This window comes from Cetorhinus maximus, chromosome 18, assembly GCF_964194155.1.
Source record: "Cetorhinus maximus chromosome 18, sCetMax3.hap1.1, whole genome shotgun sequence".
Classification (NCBI taxonomy): domain Eukaryota; kingdom Metazoa; phylum Chordata; class Chondrichthyes; order Lamniformes; family Cetorhinidae; genus Cetorhinus; species Cetorhinus maximus.
In genome coordinates, this window is record NC_135896.1 from 94,111,536 (window position 1) to 94,132,203 (window position 20,668).

The 20,668-nt window shown below is 39.1% G+C and overlaps 1 protein-coding gene across 10 annotated transcripts in view; it reads left to right on the forward strand.

Annotated features, from left to right (window-relative positions):
- The window catches only part of LOC144693365 (gephyrin), a 447,589-nt gene that overhangs the window by 233,196 nt on the left and 193,725 nt on the right, over nucleotides 1-20,668 (forward strand). For all 10 annotated transcript variants that reach the window (XM_078563214.1, XM_078563208.1, XM_078563215.1 and 7 more), the window contains one exon: nucleotides 18,192-18,284. In XM_078563214.1, the coding sequence (XP_078419340.1) occupies nucleotides 18,192-18,284 (93 nt within the window). The remainder of the gene's footprint in view (nucleotides 1-18,191; nucleotides 18,285-20,668) is intronic.

Genomic DNA, 20,668 nt, shown 5'->3' on the forward strand with positions numbered 1-20,668 from the left:
TGTTAGTATTTTAATTGGTTGGAACTGAGTAACCCAGTCTCCAGTAACTGAAGGAGAGAGAGGAGCCACAAGCCACAGTCCCCTGGCAGACTATCTCAGCCACTGGGAGAGGGGGAATTCATTATTGCATAATGTGCTTTAGCACAGGAGGCAGACAGCTTCAATGCTCATCCCTGAGTACTAAACCTCACCTACTTAAAAGCTGGGTTTCTGTGGTGGAGTGTAGGTGCCAGTGAATTAAATTATCTTTATTTTGGTTTTATTTTTATAATTTGCTGTATATTGAAACAAGTCATAAAATGCACAAAATCTGCAATTGCAAGTTGCTTCTATTGCTGTTTTCTGTACAATTGGTGGAATGTACTTTCTGTTTCTCATTGCATTTGATTATGTAGAAATCTCGCGGGAGTATTTTTTTTATTTAAACATACTTATCCTTAAATATCTCTATTCTTATGCGTTCTTTGATTTCTAAATTAATTTCTATTCTACAAACCAAGCTCATTCAAAAATCTTGAGACGTTCCAAGCCCCCATTTCATAAATTGAAATACACTCTTTAAAATGAATAGATTTAGTATAAAAAGTTGTAAATTGCTTTTTTTTTTCCCCAAACATAAACCAATATAGCTTGACAGCTTGTGTATGAACCTCATTAGTGGTTTATTTAATTTTTTAACGGATCAGAGCTCTTTACAATAACTATATTAATTCATCTGAAAATGTAGAGTTGTAAAAAAAAATCTTTTAAAAATCCTATTATCCCTGCATGTGCTAAAGAAGGATCCCTGTTCACATCACAGTCATTATTGGCTGAAACAGCTGCTCACTTATAGCAAGATAATCCACGTGCCCCAGCTTAATGTATTAATACATTAAAAATGCATTTACCTACAGTAGAGTAACAATTATCACCTCCAAATTTAAGTTATTCAAACACATGATAGTGGCATTTGAGTGAATACAAACATAAGAATAATAACTAACAGTCGTTTGTGAGTACAGAATTTGAATATTGCTGAAGAGACACACATATGTTGCTGAAGCTTTTCATCTTGCACTCATCAGGACAAATACAAGAATACCAAATTTCAAACAGTCACAGCAATTTATGCTACAGGAGAAAAAGATGCTGATTGGTTGGCAATTACTGTGTGATCAAACATCACATGATTTAACATCCTATGATCCTCCCTCCAGGAATATGTCCAACAAGAATTGACAACCTGACAGCTAAACATCACTGGATTCTTACAAATTAGTTCAAATTTATACAACAACCCAAGTACCACAGAAAAGGATAGCCAAGCAAATAGCAGCTACTCACAGTTCCATCGTAGGACATTAAAGGAAATAGCTGCAGAGATAATGGATGCACTGGTAGTAATCTTCCAAGAATCCTTAAATTCTGGAAAAGTCCCAGAGGATTGGAAAACTGACAATGTAACACCCTTATTCAAAAAGGGAGGGAGACGAAAAACAGGTAACTATAGACCAGTTAGCTTAACACATTGGGAAAATATTGGAGTCTATTATAAAGGATGTAATAGCAGAGCATTTAGAAATGCATAATATAATCAAGCAGAATCAGCATGGCTTCATGAAGGGGAAATCATGCCTGACAAGTTTGTTAGAATTCTTTGAGGAGGTAACAAGCAGGATAGATAAAGGGGAACCACAAGATGTAATATGTTTGGATTTCCAAAAGGCGGTCAATAAGGTGCCATACATAAGACTACTTAATAAGGTAAGAGCCCATGGTGTTGGTGATGTTAGCATGGATAGAGGACTGGCTAACTAATAGAAGACAGCGAGTTGTGTTACGGTGGGGGGGCATTTTCAGGATGGCAACCTGTAACTAGTGGAGTGCCACAAGGGATCAGTGCTGGGGCCACAATTATTTACAATGTATATTAATGACTTGGATGAGGGAAATCAATATACTATCGCCAAGTTTGTGGATGACACAAAAATAGTTAGGAAGGCAAGTGGTGAGGATGAAACAAAGAATCTACAGAGGGATATAGACAGGTTAAGAGAGTGGGCAAAAATGTGGCAGATGGAATATAATGTAGTAAAGTGTGAGGTTATGCACTTTGGCAGGAAGAATAGAGGAGCTGAATATTATTTAAATGGAGAAAGACTGCAGAAAGCTGCAGCACAGAGGGATTTGGGGGTCCTCATGTATGAATCCCAAAAAGCTAGCATACAAGTTCAGCAGGTGATAGGGAAGGCAGATGGAATGTTGGCCTTTATTTCAAAGGGAATGGAGTATAAAAATAGGGAAGCCTTGCTAAAACTATACAAGGCACTAGTTAGACCAGACCTAGAATACTGTGAACAGTTTTGGTCCCCTTATCTAAGGAAAGATATACTGGCATTGGAGGCAGTCCAGAGAAGGTTCACTAGGTTGATCCCAGGGATGGAGGGATTTTCTTATGAGGAGAGGCTGAGTAGTTGGGCCTGTACTCATTGGAGTTTACAAGAATGAGAGGCAGCCTTATTGAGGGGGAACTCTTAGGGGGCTTGACAGGGTCGATGCTGAGAGATTGTTACCCCTTGTGGGGAGATTCGAGGACCAGAGGGCATAATCTCAGAGTAAGGGATCATTTAAAATAGAGATGAGGAGGACTTTCTTCTCTCAGAAGGTAGTGAATCTGTGGAATTCTTTACCAAAGAGGGCTGTAGGGACTGGGTCGTTAAGTATATTCAAGGCTGAGATAGATTTTTAATCAGTAAGGGATTCAAGAGTTATGGGGAAAAGGCAGGAAAGTGGAGTTGAGGATTATCAGATCAGCTGTGATCTCATTGAATGGCGGAGCAGACTCGATGGGCCGAATGGCCTACTTCTGCTCCTACATGTTATGGTCTTATAATCAAATAATTTCCTATTACTGTCTGAAAAAACTTTCAGTTAAGGCACTAAATAAACAACTCTTAGGACTGACTGACCCAGGTTCAACTAATGTTCACATGGAACCCTTCTCCACTTCGGCCGTTTAAATATATCTCTGTAAGATTGCCTCTCAATTGCCTACTTTCAAGTTTCTTCAGTCCTGCCTCATAACCCAGACCTTTGGTGACTGGGTTTTGTCTCATGACTGTTCTCTGAACTGTCTCTAGCGTCTGCACAGCTTCCCTGAGCCTGCGACCAGAATTGGACACTACTCAAGGTGTGCAGTGCACTATACAGTGTTAATATGACTCCCTCTGACTTGTACTCTATTGTAAATCAGTAGTCTGATTTGTTGCCTGGTGCTCTGCATTGGTTGGGCATATCTACAAAAACTTCTTGACCTCTTTCAACTTTATCCTCGGCTAATTTAGTGGCAGTCATTAAGTGCTTATGCAGCCCATTGCTGAAGTTCAATTATATAACCTATTTTGTGATTTTATGAACTATTTCAACTTTTATAGTTCATTAATCAAAAACATAAAGGTCTGTGCTGCTTTTTATAAAAGAATACTGTGTCTGCATTATTCACGCAAGATATAAGTAAGGTACAAGTAAGTTATATAATGATACAGGACATGAAATATTAAATCCTAAAGCATAAAAGCTGCAACTGGAAAAGAGTGTTGTGTGTGTTACAACACAGTTCTTGTAATTAAGGATAAGTCCTTCTTCAAAATCTTCATCTTTTTTACAGGAGAGAAAGAATGTTAACCTCAGGAGAATTTTAATTTATTAAGGCAATGTTTTTACAAACATGGCAACCCTCAAGTTGGTAAAAACAAAAATAAAAACAAAAAACTGCGGATGCTGGAAATCCAAAACAAAAAATAAAAAATACCTGGAAAAACTCAGCAGGTTTGGCAGCATCGGCGGAGAAGAGAACAGTTGACGTTTCAAGTCCTCATGACCAGGGTCATGAGGACTCGAAACGTCAACTGTACTCTTCTCCGCCGATGCTGCCAGACCTGCTGAGTTTTTCCAGGTATTTTTTATTTTTTAACCCTCAAGTTGGGCCTCTCCCATTTCTAAATAAGCCAATAAAGTAATCAGCAGATAACATTTCTTTACGAAAGCACTCCCATAACACTGGATTCTTAGAAATTAGCTCAAATTTATACTCTAACCCAAGTACCACAGTATAGAATATCCAAACAAATAGCAGCTATTCACACCCTTTTCATAACCAATTAACTTCCTATTACTGCCTCAAAAAACATTCAGTTAAGGCACTAAATAAATGACCCTTAGGACCATGACTCAACACTACCTCAGCCTACCGTAGGAAACGGTTTTCTAGCCTAGAGGCTGCAATTTCTTAGCCTGTCAGGCAGTTTTGTAGCAGCACTCAAGCTGGTTTAAAATTGTGAGAAGCACAGTTTTCCTTTTTGCCCCCCAATGCCCCTGTTCCAAAATGCTTAACACATTGGTGATAAATCCCTCTGTGTGCTATTTTTTAATACAGGTATTAACCAATTCAATAACTGGACGAGTACCTGCATTGAAGAGCATACAGTTAATACAAGTGCATATAGTAGCAGTGTCAACCTGAAAATATACTCCATGATACTTTTAGTCCAATTAGCTTCTGCAATGAAAATAAGATTAGGGGTTACCTTTTGCCAATAACCCCTTCAGCTACAACAGTACCCAACGCTCGAACTGTATGGAATTAAATTTTTCTGAAGTGTTAATATTTTATTATTGTACATTGAGCATAAATATAAATTACATTTTACTCCACAATACAGCATGTGTGAAATCAAAAGTTGCTGCACATAGCCTTTTTAATAGAATAACATGAAATGTATTGAACAAATTGTTCAATTTTCTCGCAGCTTAGGTGATGATCCTCATCAATAAATCATGTCTCTTCAGTTTAGAAATGTCATCAAACTATGTGCTGCATTGAAACATATATTTGTTGGTTCATGTCCCTGACTACGCTGAACCACTAATCACAAGTTGCTGCAGTACATCAATACACCTGATATCTAACCAGCGCTGGCAGCTGCAAATTAAACAATTCAAGAAAAAGCCTCATCCATGTTCCAACACCCAGATTTGGGAATCTGAACACACTGATCCGTTGAAGAGAATTCTGAAATCCCTGGAACAATATTCATGCTGTAAAGAGATTTGGCCACTTTTTGGAATGTGGGTCACTTTCATCATTCTACTAAGAATAATGATTGCAGAGTACAGAAAAATTGTTAATGAGTTAACAATCTCATTTTTTTCTCCTACAATTGAAGCTTGGGGAGAACAGGTTTCAAATGCTGTGTTTAAAATTTGTTTCCTTTGTTCTTTTGTGGGATGTGGGCATCGCTGGCAAGGCCAGCATTTGTTACTCATCCCTAGTTGCCCTTGAACTGAATGGCTTGCTAGGTTATTTCAGGGGACAGATAAGAGCCAACTGCATTGACCATCAGCCACAAGACAGGGTAAGGGATGGCAGATTTCCTTCCCTAAAGGACATTAATGAACCGGATGAGTTTTTACAACAGTCGTGGTTGCCGTTATTGAGACTAGCTTTATATTCCAGATTTAATTAATGGAATTTAAATTCCACTAGCTGCCTTGGTGGGATTTGAACCCATGTCCCCAGAGCAATGGCCCAGTGACATTATGCTACCATCTCCTCCAATTGTGATGGTGAACACGGAGATCATCCTGAGGAACAGCGAGAAAATAATTGGAGACATTACTGTAAGCTTATAACATGGTCAAGTTTCCAGATTTTTTTGAGCGACTTTGCACGGAAAGGATTTGGGGGGAAAAAGGGGGTGTGTTTAAAACTTGTGTTTTGAAGCAAAATGTATTTGTTTGGGAAAAAAAGCACAGAGGCAAAATATTGTTGAAATGCTAATGGGTTTGGCTTTTGAGCTGTTTCTCCAGGGTTTGTAAATAATAAATAATTAATTAGCTCCCTCCATATTCACTGAACACCTCCAACTCTGGCCCCAAGTGCTCAGAAGAATGTGCCTGGCACAGACCAATACAGGGGTCTCTGTTTTTCACTACGTCTATTCATGGTATGGCTGAAAGAATTGCGAAGTTTGCAGATAGTGCTAGATCAGGAGGCACATTAAATTGTGCAATGTTACAAAGGGGCATAAACTAAGTGAGTGGTGAACCTATGGCAAAAGGTGCTCAATATAAGGGCAAGATCATCCACTTAAGGTAATCCAAAACTCTTCTGCCCACGTCTCAACCCGCAGAGCAAGTCCTGTTCCCCTGTCACCCTATGCCCTCTGACATACATCAGCTGCTGGGCAAGCAACAACTTGATTTTAAAATTCTCATCCTTGTTTTCAAATATCTTCCAATGTCTCACCCATCTCTATTCTGTAACCTCTTCCAGCCCCACATCCCTCTGAGATATCTGTGCTCCTCCAGTTCTGGCTTCGTATGAATTTTCAATTTTAATTTCCCCACCATTGGTGGCCGTGCCTTCAGTTTCCTCAGTCCCAAGTTCTGGAATTCCCTCCCTACACCTCGCTGCCTCTCTACCTCTCCATTAAGACACTTCTTAAGACCTACCTCTTTGACCAAGCTTTTGGTCATCTAACCTAATATCTCCTTATGTGGCTCGGTGTCATATGTGCTCCTGTGAAGTGCTGGGGACGTTTCATTGCATTAAAGGCAAGTCACTCACCATCCTGACTTGGAAATATATCGCCGTTCCTTCACTGTCGCTGGGTCAAAATCCTGGAACTCCCTCCTTAACAGCACTGTGAATGTACCTACACCACATGGACTGCAGCGGTTCAAGAAGGCAGCTCACCACCACCTTCTCAATAAATGCTGGCCCAGCCAGCGCTGCCCACATGCCGTGAATGAATTTTTAAAAATAAATGTAAGTTGTTGTTGTTGATCCATGGAAAACAAATCAGAATTTTTTTTTAATGGTGAGAGACTAGGAGTTGTGGAGGCGTAAAAGGATACAGCACAAAAGGAGAAGAAATGATGTTTCAGTTGTACAGAGCCTTGTCAGACTTCATCTGGAGTGAGTCTATTCTGGGACTTAGCAGAATGGCCTTTCAAAATGGAGAGATATGCTTGATGATACTCAACGATCTTAGAGTCCACTTAGGGGGGGTGACTGATTCCACAAAGGTGGAAGATACCTGTGCCATCCCTGAATTTATAACGTGATACGCATATAACAAATTAAGATCTGTAGAGCAAAGTCGAGCTTTGTAGAGCAAAATCTGTAGATCAAACTGCAGCAAAGTGTAAAGATTCAAGAAGGCAGTTCATCACCACCTTCTCAAGAGCAACTAGGAATGGGTAATAATTGCTGGCCCAGCCAGCGAAGCCTACATCCCGTGAATGAATTTTTAAAAAATTAAATAGACTAGAAGTGTGTTAAATAGAGATTGTTTTTAATCATTGGAAGCAATTGAAAATCTGTGATTTCAGCAGAATAATAGAGAAAGTAGCATGGAAAGAAAATAACTGGTGTACTCTGTATTTTTAAAGCTTACAAAAGAGGATCTTTTTCCTTTTCACCTTATCCTAAATACATACTTTTTTCACTCATATTCTTCCATTATTCTTCTTTTGGAAGATATTTGCGGTTGCGCCACATCACTCTGGCAGGAGGGCAGGGAGAAAGGAGCCACTGATTCTTTCAGGTCATTCATTCATTCACGTTCTGTGATCTCACCCCCGTTGGCGCAATTTAAGCAGTGCTGGCCTGATGTTAAGTATTTTTGCTTACTCTCTCCTGTACACAGCCCCTCCCCAAAGATGGGAAAAAAGGTTGCAACCCTTTAATGCATAAGGTGTCACGTTGAGACTCCCAAACGAGTCTTGAGTTGCTGTGATCAGCAACTATGTAAGACAAGCTTACAGCTACATGGTTGGAAACGTGTACTCCTGCTTGCATATTCTAAACAGATTTTGAGAAATGACTTGTATCAGCATGCTTGCATCACCAAAAAAATTAAATTATGCTTATAAATATCATTGTGCTTGCGATGTCATCTGGTTTACCTCTCCTCTGTGAGAAGCCACTCTGTTAAAATATTAATCCTGACAGTATTTTTCGACATTTTGCTGCCTTGTAATTTTTTTTTCCTCAGTATTTTTTAACAGTAGAGTAGTTATTGAATTTTCGTGAAGAGGGCAACATTGCTGTAATTTATGCCAGCGTAACTGCAGATAATGTTTGGATCAGGTATTGAATATGTCCTACTGCGTGCAAAGAAAAATATACGAGATGGTTGACCTTTAAAATGCTGTGTTAATGCTGCCAAAAATAGCAAGAGTGACGGTTAAAATATCGTGCGAGGTTTGCACAGTCATAATTGATCTTGTTTACTCAACATTAACCTTTTCAGTAAACTTTAATGGTTTCCGAATAATTTTTGTGCATGTTTCCACATATCCCTTATATCAAGTTATATAAAATATCCTTTGAGCTCTACTCTGCAAAATACATGTGGGAGTGACATCTAAAAAATGTATTCGTGGTACCTTGAAAGCAAAGGCGATTATAGTCTGGTGTTTTAACCTCAAACTAGCACGTTTGTGTTGGCCTTCATACTGCAGAGATGGAAATACCTTCAAATTTATGAGATTTTTGATGAATACCAAAGAAGCTCAATTGCATCGGAGGATTTGGCAGAGAGAATAATTCACTTAAGCTAGTTGTCCAGAATTTCGGAGGGAAGAAACAGCTCATGTTTGAATTTCAGCTTTTCAAGTCTGAAACCTTAATTGGATACCCATAAACACCTAGATTAATGGTTGAATAGAATTATTGTCAATCTAAATGCTGGAAATGGCATTACATCAATGAGCAACTAAACTAGATTAACTGGTTGCTCACTTTATAGCTGCTTATATGAAGTGTAATGGATTGGAGATGCGCCTAGTTTCAAATCGTGAAAGCCTCTTTCCTGGAGCTTCCCTGGGGTTCTCCCAATCTGTGGTTATGTTTTCAGCATCCGATTAGTGAAACTCTGGAGCAGCAGCAAAAATGAATGTTTACTAAATTTCTCCAGTGTTTTTGCTGATTGTTCCCTGAAATTAAGGCAGAAATTCAGGCCAATCTCGTGGAAATCCTCCCCTGTGTGTTCTAATGTTCCCAAATTTGCAAGCTGCATATATTGTTGTACAAAGCCTTTGAAAGGCCATCAGATGCACTGGTCTGTCCACAGGGATGAGGCTTAATTATAAGCTGAACAATTCAGAGTAGTTCTTGAAATGAATGAAGGGCTGGAAATGTAAAGGACACCGCTCTGGTACCATTGGAAGTCTCATTGTAGGTAACATTCTCTGTAACCGTGGTTGCGCACAAATTTTTTTTTGTCTTATTGCGAAACAAGATGAGGCAAGTGGAGGACTCCTTAAGTTTGTCTTTCTCATGTCGTAGCATTTCAGTGAGGAAGCAGTTTGCTTAAATTGCTACAGATAATTGCTCAATCTTAATGACCTATTTTAGAAGAGAAGCCAGGAGATTTCTTAAGATTATAATCTCGTGAAAACTGCTGTGCCTTGCTTTGGTTTAACTTCACGTTATAAACCCGATTCATTGTTTTCAGCCTGAGGTACACAGTCTATCAGAGACTTTTGCAGGTTAGTTGGGATGTACCATATTAATTTCTAGTGAATTTATCAGCAGTCATTTTTCACTCTGAGCACACTATCTCTCATATAACTTTCTGCATAAGGCCATAGTCACATTTCAGTTTATACAAACTATGAGAATGCCTGGGCAAGTGATCCTTATATTGGGTACAAAAATAAATATCTAGTGTGCGCACAAATTGAAACAAGAAATTGAGGGTGTAGATTGTTACTCAAAGCAGCAATCATTTCAAAATAAAATTAATTATGTGAAGCATTTTGAGATATTTCTGTGATAAGGCATTACATAAATGAATGTCTTTTGTCTCTTTTCAGGACTTAAGGAGATCGAGGTAGGGCACATGTGACTACCTCAATCATTCAGCCTTAACATTTAGGCAGGCTGATGATATTAAGGGCATGTATTAGCTGACTCCTATAAATATTTTCTGACATACCAATTAAGACCTTTAGAGCCCGATTCCTTCTTCCAATTTTAAGGATATACCTCATTAGCTCCTAATTGAAACTCAGTTTGCACGCTACTGATCCAAAAAACGCATTTGCATACTCTAGCCAGTGATAACTTAAGCCTGTCTAGATGGGGGTGTGGGATTGGAGGGGGTGGAAGGGGTAGTTTGGTGGACAATCACTACTTATCTGGAATTGTACGGCAATCCCCAAAGTAACTGCCTTGGGATTTGGCAAGATTTCGAAGCTTGTGGGAAACTATCCTGACACATTTAATCAGCCATTCTTTGGGATTGGGTCAGGGATAGTTGCAGCTAAGGTTGACATACAGAAAGACAGATAATGGCAACTCATAGCAGTTTGAGGTGAGTTGACTGAAAGGTACAAAGTTATATTAGTCCAGAATTTGGTGTCAAAATAGCAGCAAGGCTAATGGCATTTGCCATTATTTATAGGTAATTTATATAACTTCAGGTGAGGTGCAGCTGTAAGTGTGAATGTGAATATCCAAATGTTGTGGTTTGAGTTGCTTTATCTTTACCTTTGCTAAAATGGCATCACCCCTTTCTTTAGGAAATTGCTATATTTTTTTTTAACTTATTCAGTTACAGGATGTGTGCTGGCTAGGCCAGCATTTATTGCCATCCCTAATTGCCCTTGAGAAGGTGGTGGTGAGCCTCCTCCTTGAACCGCTGCAGCCCATGAGGTGTAGGTACACCTACAGTTCTGTTAGGGTGGGAGTGCCAAGATTCTGACCCAGCGCCAGTGATGGAACGGCGGCGATATATTTCCAAGTTAGGATGGCGAGGGACTTGGAGGGGAACTTCCAGGTGGTGGTGTTCCCACGCATTTGCTGTCCTTGTCCTTCTAGGTTGGAGTGTTCGCAGTTTGGAAGTTGCTGTCGAAGGAGCCTTGGTGAGTTGCTGCAGTGGATCTTGTAGATGGTACACGCTGCTGACGCTGTGTGCCAGTGGTGTAGGGAGTTAACGTTGAAGGTGGTGGATGGGATGCCAATCAAGCGGGCTGCTTTTCCCTGGATGGAGTCAAGCTTCTTGAGGTTGTTGGAGCTGCACTCATCCAGGCAAGTGGAGAGTGTTTCATCACACTCCTGACGTGTGCCTTGTAGATGGTGGAAAGGCTTTGATGAGTCAGGAGGTGAGTTGTTCACCGCAGAATTCCCAGCCTCTATATCAGCTGTTGTTACCTGGCCTTGTAGCCACCTGTCCATTAATTGCCCATTAAATTCATCACAAAAAGTTAAATCTTGTCATTACAAGCCTAAGCATTCTTTTAACAGCATAATAATTGTTAATAGCCAATCAGTGTCTCCTGCACTGAAAATTAACCATTTCGAGTATGGAGTATCATTTCTTCAGGTTTTAAATTTTTCAGAGAGATTTTGTTTAAATGAAAGTGTTTTTTCTTATTTTTCCTTCCTTACTCTCTTTTCCTCTCTCTTAATCCAATCTTTCTTTACCTCCTTTTATTTCTCTTTCTGTACCTGATTTGATATTGAATTTGTCCAATCCAGTTCACCCTCCCCCTGTTTTTATTTCCCAATCCTTCAATCTCACTGGATAAGGAGGCATACCATTGGTTTACCTGTTTCTCTCGCTGCCATGGTTAAAGGGTGAGCCAAAAACAACTGTGGGCAAAACTCTTTTGAGTTGCGAGGATTGGAGGCAAGACTTGGTGTTCAATGCCCTGTTACAGGAAATTCTGATTCAATACTTGCCTTCTAGGGTCCACACACTCCAGAGGGAAGCATTCTGGATCCTCCCAAGTAGCAAGGTGTGTTTGGTCTAGATACTTGAACATAACTTTACATCAAGTAGGTGGCTGCATATTTGCAATCGTGCCATTTGCTCCTTCAACATCAGACTAAATCTGATCGAAAAGTAAATCTTAAATAAGTTCTGGTGAAGAGCCTAAACCCATAGTGTTATTTCTGGTTCGACATATTGAAAAATAATTGTTTCAATAGCATTTTTAAAAATAAATTCGATCAGTTTCCCACAACTGCTCCAACACGGCTCACAAACTAAAAGGTTGAAGTTCCTGTCTATGCTACTTCTCCACCCGCCCCCCCCACCCCACCCCAAGGAAAGCAGGGTTGTGGATAAATCTGTGAAGTTGTTTGACATTTGCCTACATATTTTTGTTAAAATTAGCAAGGCAGAAATTCCACCTTTCATGCTGCAGGCAGCCTGTGTCATAATGCCACGGTTCCAAAGTTCAGAATTATTTTTGCCCTTTATGAAATTCCGTGCAACAAATTAGTTTTTTTGCTGCCAAAGGAAAGAAACACTGTATTAAAAAAAATTAACACTTTACTTGTATTTTTTTTTGCAAAATATTAAAATCTGTTGTTTCCCAAGAAAAAGTCGCATTACTTCATGGCAGTCTTTTTGCGGGACCATTTTTTTAAAAAAATGCCTGCTAAATGGGTTCCAAGCCTCTTCTGGATGCTCCTCTTGGCCCATGTGCAGGAAGGTACATGAAAGCAGAAAGGTGCGGTGCCCACCCTGAAGTTTTCCATTTAGCCCCTAATTGCACATGGTGCCACTTTGCTGGGAATTATAGATTTCCATCTGCAGTTGATCATCTTAAACTGCACAGGAAAGATCACTGAGGATGTTTGAGGGCCCACTGCCAGTGCTGTTCTGGATTGTCTGGACTTTAATAGTCAAGGATTAAAAGAACCTGTTACCATAGGCATGACCAAAGGTTCACTATCACATACAAAATGGTGCATTCTGCTGCATTTCCCTACTCAATTTATCTATGTTCCATAATACATAAGTTTCCAATTAAATCTACTTACCTCATCATCAATCTTAGCAAGGTCTGAATACAGCTGTATCTCGATTTCAATTTTAAGGGGTTCAGTAGTAAATTTCCTCTCTCATTTTTCCACTTCCTCCTTTCTCCCTCTATCTCTGTCCTCTCCCTGGGTTCAAGCTCCTATTCTCACAAGCTTTAACTAGTTAAATTTGAAATGACGTTTGCTTAATCAAAGACAAATTTTTAGCCTTTTCTCCCATATTTCAGCCATTCCTCTGCCTTTTTCTCATGCATGCCTTCATTACTCTTCTGCCTGTTTCATCTTCTGTCTCTCTCTCTCTCTCTCTCACACTGTTTTTCTTACTCTCCCTTTTTCTCAGCATTTTGCTGTCTGCTATTCTTTCCCCGTGTTGTAATGTTTCTTGTTCTCTGTTTGCTTCTGATTACTCCCGATGGGCCTCTCTATTGCTGTGTGCTGTCTGAACTATATTCCTTTTCTGTCGCGATCTCCAATTGCTGCCTGTTCCTCAGGGACCTCTCCCAATTCCATACCTCCTGAGCAGCTGATCTATCTGTATGTCACATAAGCTGCCAAACTCTAGTGCTCCTAACTCCCCGCTGACCGGCATGCTGTATAATCTCTTTCTCTGTTCAGTGAGGCCCCAAGCAGCCGATTACCATGCACTTAGAAACTTGGCAAGATGGAAAAGATAAATTGGAGCCATGTAAGACTTGTGTCACACTCAAGCATTCTCCCACCGCAAAATTTGTGGGTGCTTCAAGCCAGTTCGGCTGCCAGTTGCTTTTTTGGCACCAAAGATGTGTCATCAATGGAAACTGTGACATAAATGTTACTGAAATGAAGTTCAAAATGCCAAGGTGATTATTGTCTGCGATCTCACATGCTGTGTTCTTGGATTAATTTCCCTGATGCAATGCCTTGCAATCACGGGATTTGTTTACATTTTACCTAAGTTACCAAGTTACTACGGGAGTAAAGAGATTTGAATTTTATATATTTTTTTTAAATGAAACGTTTCGAAAACTCTTATCCTGTGACTGTTTGTGATCTCCAAAATTGAAAGGCTAATTATTTTATGTCTCAGTGAACGCAGAATTGCAAAGCATCAGGATCTTACAATGGTTACAAAATAAATGGATTACAAGCTGAACGGTCCAGTAATTTATGGAAACACATTTTATTTACAGCAGTGCTTTCTAAAGTTCACTTAAAGGCCACAGCTTCTTTATTTGTATTCAGATTCCTCATGGTAAGCAAGCCAACTACGCTCAGTGGAAGCCAATAATTAACTGCCTGTCCTCTTACAAATTACAGCTCTCTTTATTGGTGCACTATTTAGAAATGTTCAGTGTTATCAGTCACTGCTTTTACCCTGACTCATAATTTTGAGCTTCGATAAATAAAAATACCAAAATCGTTGCAGAATTTTGGTCCAAGGTCTCTTAATATTACATGGTATTTGGTTGTGATGATGAAACAAGAATAGTTTTCCTACTTTTGCTGTTAATGAGATATCGATCTTGGAAGCACAACTTGCTGTGATTTTTCGAATTAAATAGTTATAGCAATTTGCACTGCAAAATAAAAGCAGGATGATGAAAGTTACTTCAATCGCCGCACTTTGCACTTAACCTGGAATGTCTCCTTTGTGGAGGAAAATTGAAGGTTTTGTTTTATTTCGTTGACAAATATTAAATCATTTTTTGGCATGGAAAAATAAAGTAAGGCACATATGAAGATTGACAATCTTTCTTTGGTCATTTGTGAATAGGAACTGTTATTTCTCAACAAATAAACTTATAGAAAGCCAAGGTGACTCATTACAAACTAAGAATATGTTATGTTTTTATCTGACTACTTTGTTTCTTGTGGGTGGTTATGACCTCCCTTACAAGTGGATATTTTTTGTTTGTTTTTCCCTTCCTCAACACCATGTAATTGGGGGCATCTCTGATGTCTACAATGATGAGGTGAACTCGCCTTCCCAGTTTTGAAGTTGGCCTCTCAAGCAAACTAGTTCTTATTTATTAATAATACATCTGTCACAGTAAGCCATGGCCTGCTTCCTAGACCTTATTTCAGCCTTATGTTCCCAATAATTAATTCTGAGAGCATTCCTTCATTTTACCACCCGCCTCCTGAGTGGTATGCTTTCACAGATTCACGATTTTACTTCGTAAACGGCAGTTGATGTGCAGTATTCAGTTCTGGATCCTAATGGCCACAGAAGTGAAAGAATAGCTGTCGTAATTATTCTTTTCAGCTTCAGCTACCTACTGTAAACGAGTTTCCATGTTTGCAAAAGCAGTAATATTTTTTGCCAGATTATTGGCTTTCAATCCGAAGTACTTGACAGTTTGCCTCACAAACGTTATAAAGGTTTTCTGGCCAAATCACTGAATTATAAACTTAAGTGAATTCAGAATTAGAACTTTAAGCATTTTGAAAATTATAACATTTAGTTCTGTAAGATATAATTGTCTCATATTGCTGTATTTCAGCAGGTACTTCTTGCCACTGTTAGTATTGAACGATCAAGAGGCTTCTTTGCATGTTTACACGAAAGCAGAAATAGTCTGTATTTCCAAATATTTTGCCTTGCTAAAAATGGGATTTTTTTGGTTTGAAACTATTAGTAATTGTTATGAACAATTTATAATGGATAAAAGTTATGTGAAACATGCATACATTTAGCATGTCTTTTCAAACTGAATTATTAATAGGAATTCTATTTTTCCTTTCTTTTATTCATGTCCTTAACACTTTAGAATATGCTTGAATTTATGTATGGATACAGGAGAAATTTTCCATCTCTGCAAGCGGACAGACTGATAATCTATAAGTAATGGTGTCATGAGTAATTAATAGTTACAGCTAGATTGTATCTTGATGTGTAATGTTAATAGCATGCATTTGGTAAGTGATTGCATCTAACATAAATCATTTTCATTTGGAACCTAAATTGATCTGCAGTGTCCTGGTGATAACAAATTCAGGAGTAGATTATCGTTCCATCTCATCTACCCATCCAATTCCCAACTCCCCACCATAGTTTCTCTGTCACCCACCCGTTTTTCTCCATTCTGCTTAAAAGAAAAAGTCCTTAACCTGATTTTTCTTTTGTCATCCTTAAATTGAAACTGCAACCTCTTGTTTTTCAACTTCGTACACGGCAGAAAAACTTCACCTGGGTTCAAATGTTTCAAACCCACAACGAGACACACTTTTTCCTTCATGATATCTATTCCGACTCAAGTCGTCACCTTTGCGAAATATGAAAAATGTTTCATGGATCTTATGTCGCCATATGTAATCACCTTCAATAAGCACTTAACCCATATCCATCACTGCCCCAGTTATTGAAAAATGGACAAAGGGCTACTTTTGAAAAGAGAGATGCATTTGAGCTGAAGTGGACTGCTTTGATTTATATCTTAAGCTGGAAGCATGCTCGAGTTCAGCTGGATAAGTCTGTAATGAGGGCAGATGCCTCGAGTTCAGAATGAAATAACTTTAAGGTTTCAATGGTAAAGTCAGAGATTTATCACTGCCTAATAGGTAAATCCTTCAACCGCTTTTCAGGAAGTGCTGAGGAACCCTGGAATTAATTTTTAACACACATGGGACCAGATCTTAAGCAGGAACAGGCTGGCGGAGGGGTGCGCGAAACATTGCGCTGGTATTCTGTGCAGATTCTTCAACCAATGTTGAGGTTTAGCAGCAGCAGCTGTCTCTTCATGACAAAGGTGTTAGGTCCATGATTAAATGCAAGTGACTGCTATGGTGCTGCTGAAGTCATGATCCTCCTGGCCACATGCCCACATCACCAAAAAGAAAGTGGATCAATTATAGGAGAAGGCCACTGTCATTCATTCCAATGTTCTTGATAGTATAAACCCATGAGCAAGAAATATTATCATTCTTCTTCCTTTATCCTGACAAGCAGAACAACAACATAATGCTTTTCCTTTTCGCATGCTGTTCTCTGGAAGTTTTTTTCGGTTTCTTGGGGGTAAGGCAGTCATTGTGCTTGGATGTATGAATGTCGGGTGTAGGATCACAGATTTGAAAAATAAAGACGGACATGAATAAAGAGCAAATGGCACATCATTTTTTTCACAGCATCTGCTAACATTTCAATCCTTCACAGAGTTGGGTCTTTTACTCTATTTTTGCTACATCCTAACAAGATACATAGTTCAATTTGAATCAGAATGATCCAAACTGAATGCTAGCTTCACAAAATTTATATATTGAGTTATCCAGGGATAATGTCCTACCAATCCCATTTGGGTATCAATTCTTTTATCCCTAAAGTGTCTCCTATCCTGGGGATCAGTGATTGGGACCCTTATTTTTAAATTTGGAATTGCAGTATTGTAATGATAATTACTAAAGAGCGTACAGAAATTGTGATGTATAATGCAACTTCAAACATTCAACTTTTTTTTAAAAAAACTACTGACCTTATTTACTGTCAGCATAGTTAGCATAGTTTTAGCTACCAGAAGCTTGGTTTCTTGCAAAACGCTGTTGGCCGTTTGTATCGGCTACTTATCTCAGACTAAAGCACATCTCTATTCATAATATATCTGCATCCAATAGCTATTTTCTTTATTCTTTCATGGGATGTGGGTGTTGCTAACGAAGCCAACATTTGTTGTCCATCCCTAATTACCCTTGAACTGAGTGGCTTGCTAGGCCATTTCAGAGCCAGCCACAATGCTGTGGATCTGGGGTCACATGCAGGCCAGGCCATGGGAATGTTGGCAGATTTCCTTCCCTAAATAGATTAGTGAATCAGATGGGTTTTGACCACAATCATTGATAGTTTCCTGGTCACCATTACTGAGACTAACTTTATATCCCAGGTTTACTAATTGAATTTAAATTCTACCACCTGCCATGATGGGATTTGAACTCATGTCCCCAGCACATTGGCCTGGGCCTTGGGATTACTTGATATTACCCCACCGTCACCAACTTCCCCCAATTACAGTTGAAAAAAACAGAAACAAGTCCACGATACTTATACTTAACCACTTAACCAGCTCCAAATTTCCAGACTGGGTATTTGAAGACCTGGCATAATGTGGCACTGCACTGTGAGTGATGTTTCACGGACCTACACCTGGGAGTTACAACATGAGACAAACCTGTGCAACCCTTAATTGTATTTCTCATCAACAACTGATGAGAAAAGAATTTGTTTGCCTTCCATAGACTGTGTTTAAACTTGGATTTGCAGAGGTACCAGATCCTGTTTGAGCTTCTAAGTAAACCTATGTGTGTGTGGAAGTATACAGAATTTATGTATTCTTGTTTTCGTGTCTAATTTTTATTCCTGATGCATTAACCTGCATTACTGTGTGTTCTGTTCCAGGAGACTCTCATAGAATGGTGCGATGATAAGGAATTGAATCTTATTTTAACTACTGGGGGTACTGGGTTTGCTCCAAGAGATGTAACTCCAGAGGTGAGTGTCTCAGCATAGATATGCCAAGTAAAAACACTTGCCAAAGTTGTTCATTGCTGTGAGTCTCTTACGTAATGTAACACTTCAAAGCAGCAGCTTTCATGTATTTTCTGGGTCGTGCTAATCTTTTGACATTATCACGTCACAAACACTTGGACAAAACATGGGCTCATCAAGACCAGTCAGCATGGATTTCTTAAAGACAGATTGTACTTGACTGACTATGTGAAGTTCTTCATAGAATTAACAAGGTGTAGATAAAGGAAATACCATATACATGGGTTAAACCAATTTTTTTAAAAAGCATTTAATAAGGCACCACATAAGAGACCAATGGCAAAGGTAAATGATACATGAAATTATGAGATGGATAAAGAGATGATTGGAGGGCAAAATCTCACAAAGGAAAGGTGTGATGAGTGTTTCGAAGAGGTCTACTTTAGACAGACTCTCTTATGTCGCATCGATGTATTATTAAAAAGCTGTGCACGTCATGCATGGTTTATGTTTATAACCCTTACTTTCTGTTGTCAAAGTTTTTTAATAATGCTATCATGTCATAGAATGTAAGATGACTGTGTGAACATTTATAATTGGAAAACCCAATCTGTCTGTTATACTGCAGATATAGAAAGGCCACCAGTGGCGATGCTGCAGCCTGGTTTGCCCCGACTTCTTATTTGTTTTTAATGATAAAATTTCAATTTTTACTTGGCTTCCTGACCCTTCAGTTTTTAGTTTCTCTCCAGTTGATTTTTAATACAAACACTGCCTGGCTCAGACCATCATTTGCCAGCTTTCCGCTTCGAATCAGATTGTGGTCCTAACGTATTTCCACCATCCTTTCCTCCTATCTACAAACCCTGACCTGCCTGTCTTGACCCTCCTGCTCAGTAGTCAGATATCAGACCAAGGACTGCAGCCCACTGTTTGCCTCTCTTGATCTCCGAGTCACATCTTCCTTGATGACTTCCATGATTCTCTGCCATTTCCCCTGTGACTGTCTCTCTGAACTTTATCGGTAAACCTCTAACTTCCACAACCTCTTTGTTAACTGCCTCATTTACTTATCTCCCTTGACCCCACCACCCACAGCCAGTCTAATTTTTGACCTCTGTTCTTCCAAACTTGCTCTCAAATTCTTTACAAATGCTTTCTCCTGTTTCCCTACAGTCCTTCGATTAACCCTATTAGAATTTTTTTTCTTTCCCAACTCCTTTCCTAAACAGAATGTTTTTTTTTTTAAAAATAACCATTTGGATGTAACCTGAATTTCTTTAAAACACCCTTCCCTCAACTTACCAAGACCAACAATTAACATGAATGCTAAGGTCATGTGCAAATTTAACATTACCCAAATGCAAAGCACTGTGAATGCTGGAAATATGAAATAAAAACAGAAAATGCTCGAAATACTCGGGCAGATCTGACAGCATCCGTGGCAAGAGAAAAAGAGTTGATCTTTCAGATCAATGACCTTTTGCCAGTCTTGATGAGTGCTTTCAGCATTTTCTGTTTCTCTTTAGCATTAACCCTTTGAACTTGTGTTCTAGATATAAAACCAAAGATTCAGTTACCCTTTTTTATAGCTTTATTTCCTTGCAGTGCCACCTTTAATTACCTGTGTAACTACATACTTGGGGGCCCCATTGTTCCTCTACACTATTTAAAATATTGCTGGAAAGAGAAACATGTTACTGAAGCTTTCCAACTTGCACTCATTAGGACAAATGCAAGAATGCCAAATTTCAAATAATCATAACCATTTATATCGGAAAAAAAGGGTGCTGATTAGTTGGCAGGTTGACTCTGGATAAGGCATTGCCATTGAGAAAGCAACTGGGAACTATAGGCTCCCCAAGCTCCCGGGTAATTCAAAAAAGGTGCAAGACTTAAACATATTCATTTTGTTTGCAGAGATCAAGTCCCTGCGTATGAACGTATGTCACTTCTAGCAAGCGTAACTGAGTCATGTTATGAGCTTGACTGATTATCTCAAATTAGTTGTTGGTATAGCTTGTAGCGCACTCAGAATTATTCAGAAGTGCTCCCAATTGTAAAATCATAACTAACATCAATTTTTTTGAACTATCTGGGAGCTTGGGGAGCCTATAGTCCCCTGTTGCTTTCTCTATGGCAACAACTCAGCCAATCAGAGTCAACTTGCCAACCAGTTATAAGTATCCTTCTCTCCTGCAGCATACATCGTTGTGATAGTTCAAAATTTGGCATTCTTGCATTTGTCCTGAGTGCAAGACAAAAAGTTTCAGTATCTTGTGTGTCTCATCAGCAGTATTCAAGTTCTGTAACTACCAAGCGACTGTTTAAAATCTCATCATAAACAGTCTTGGCATCAGAATTGAGGGAACAGCAAAATTTCTGTT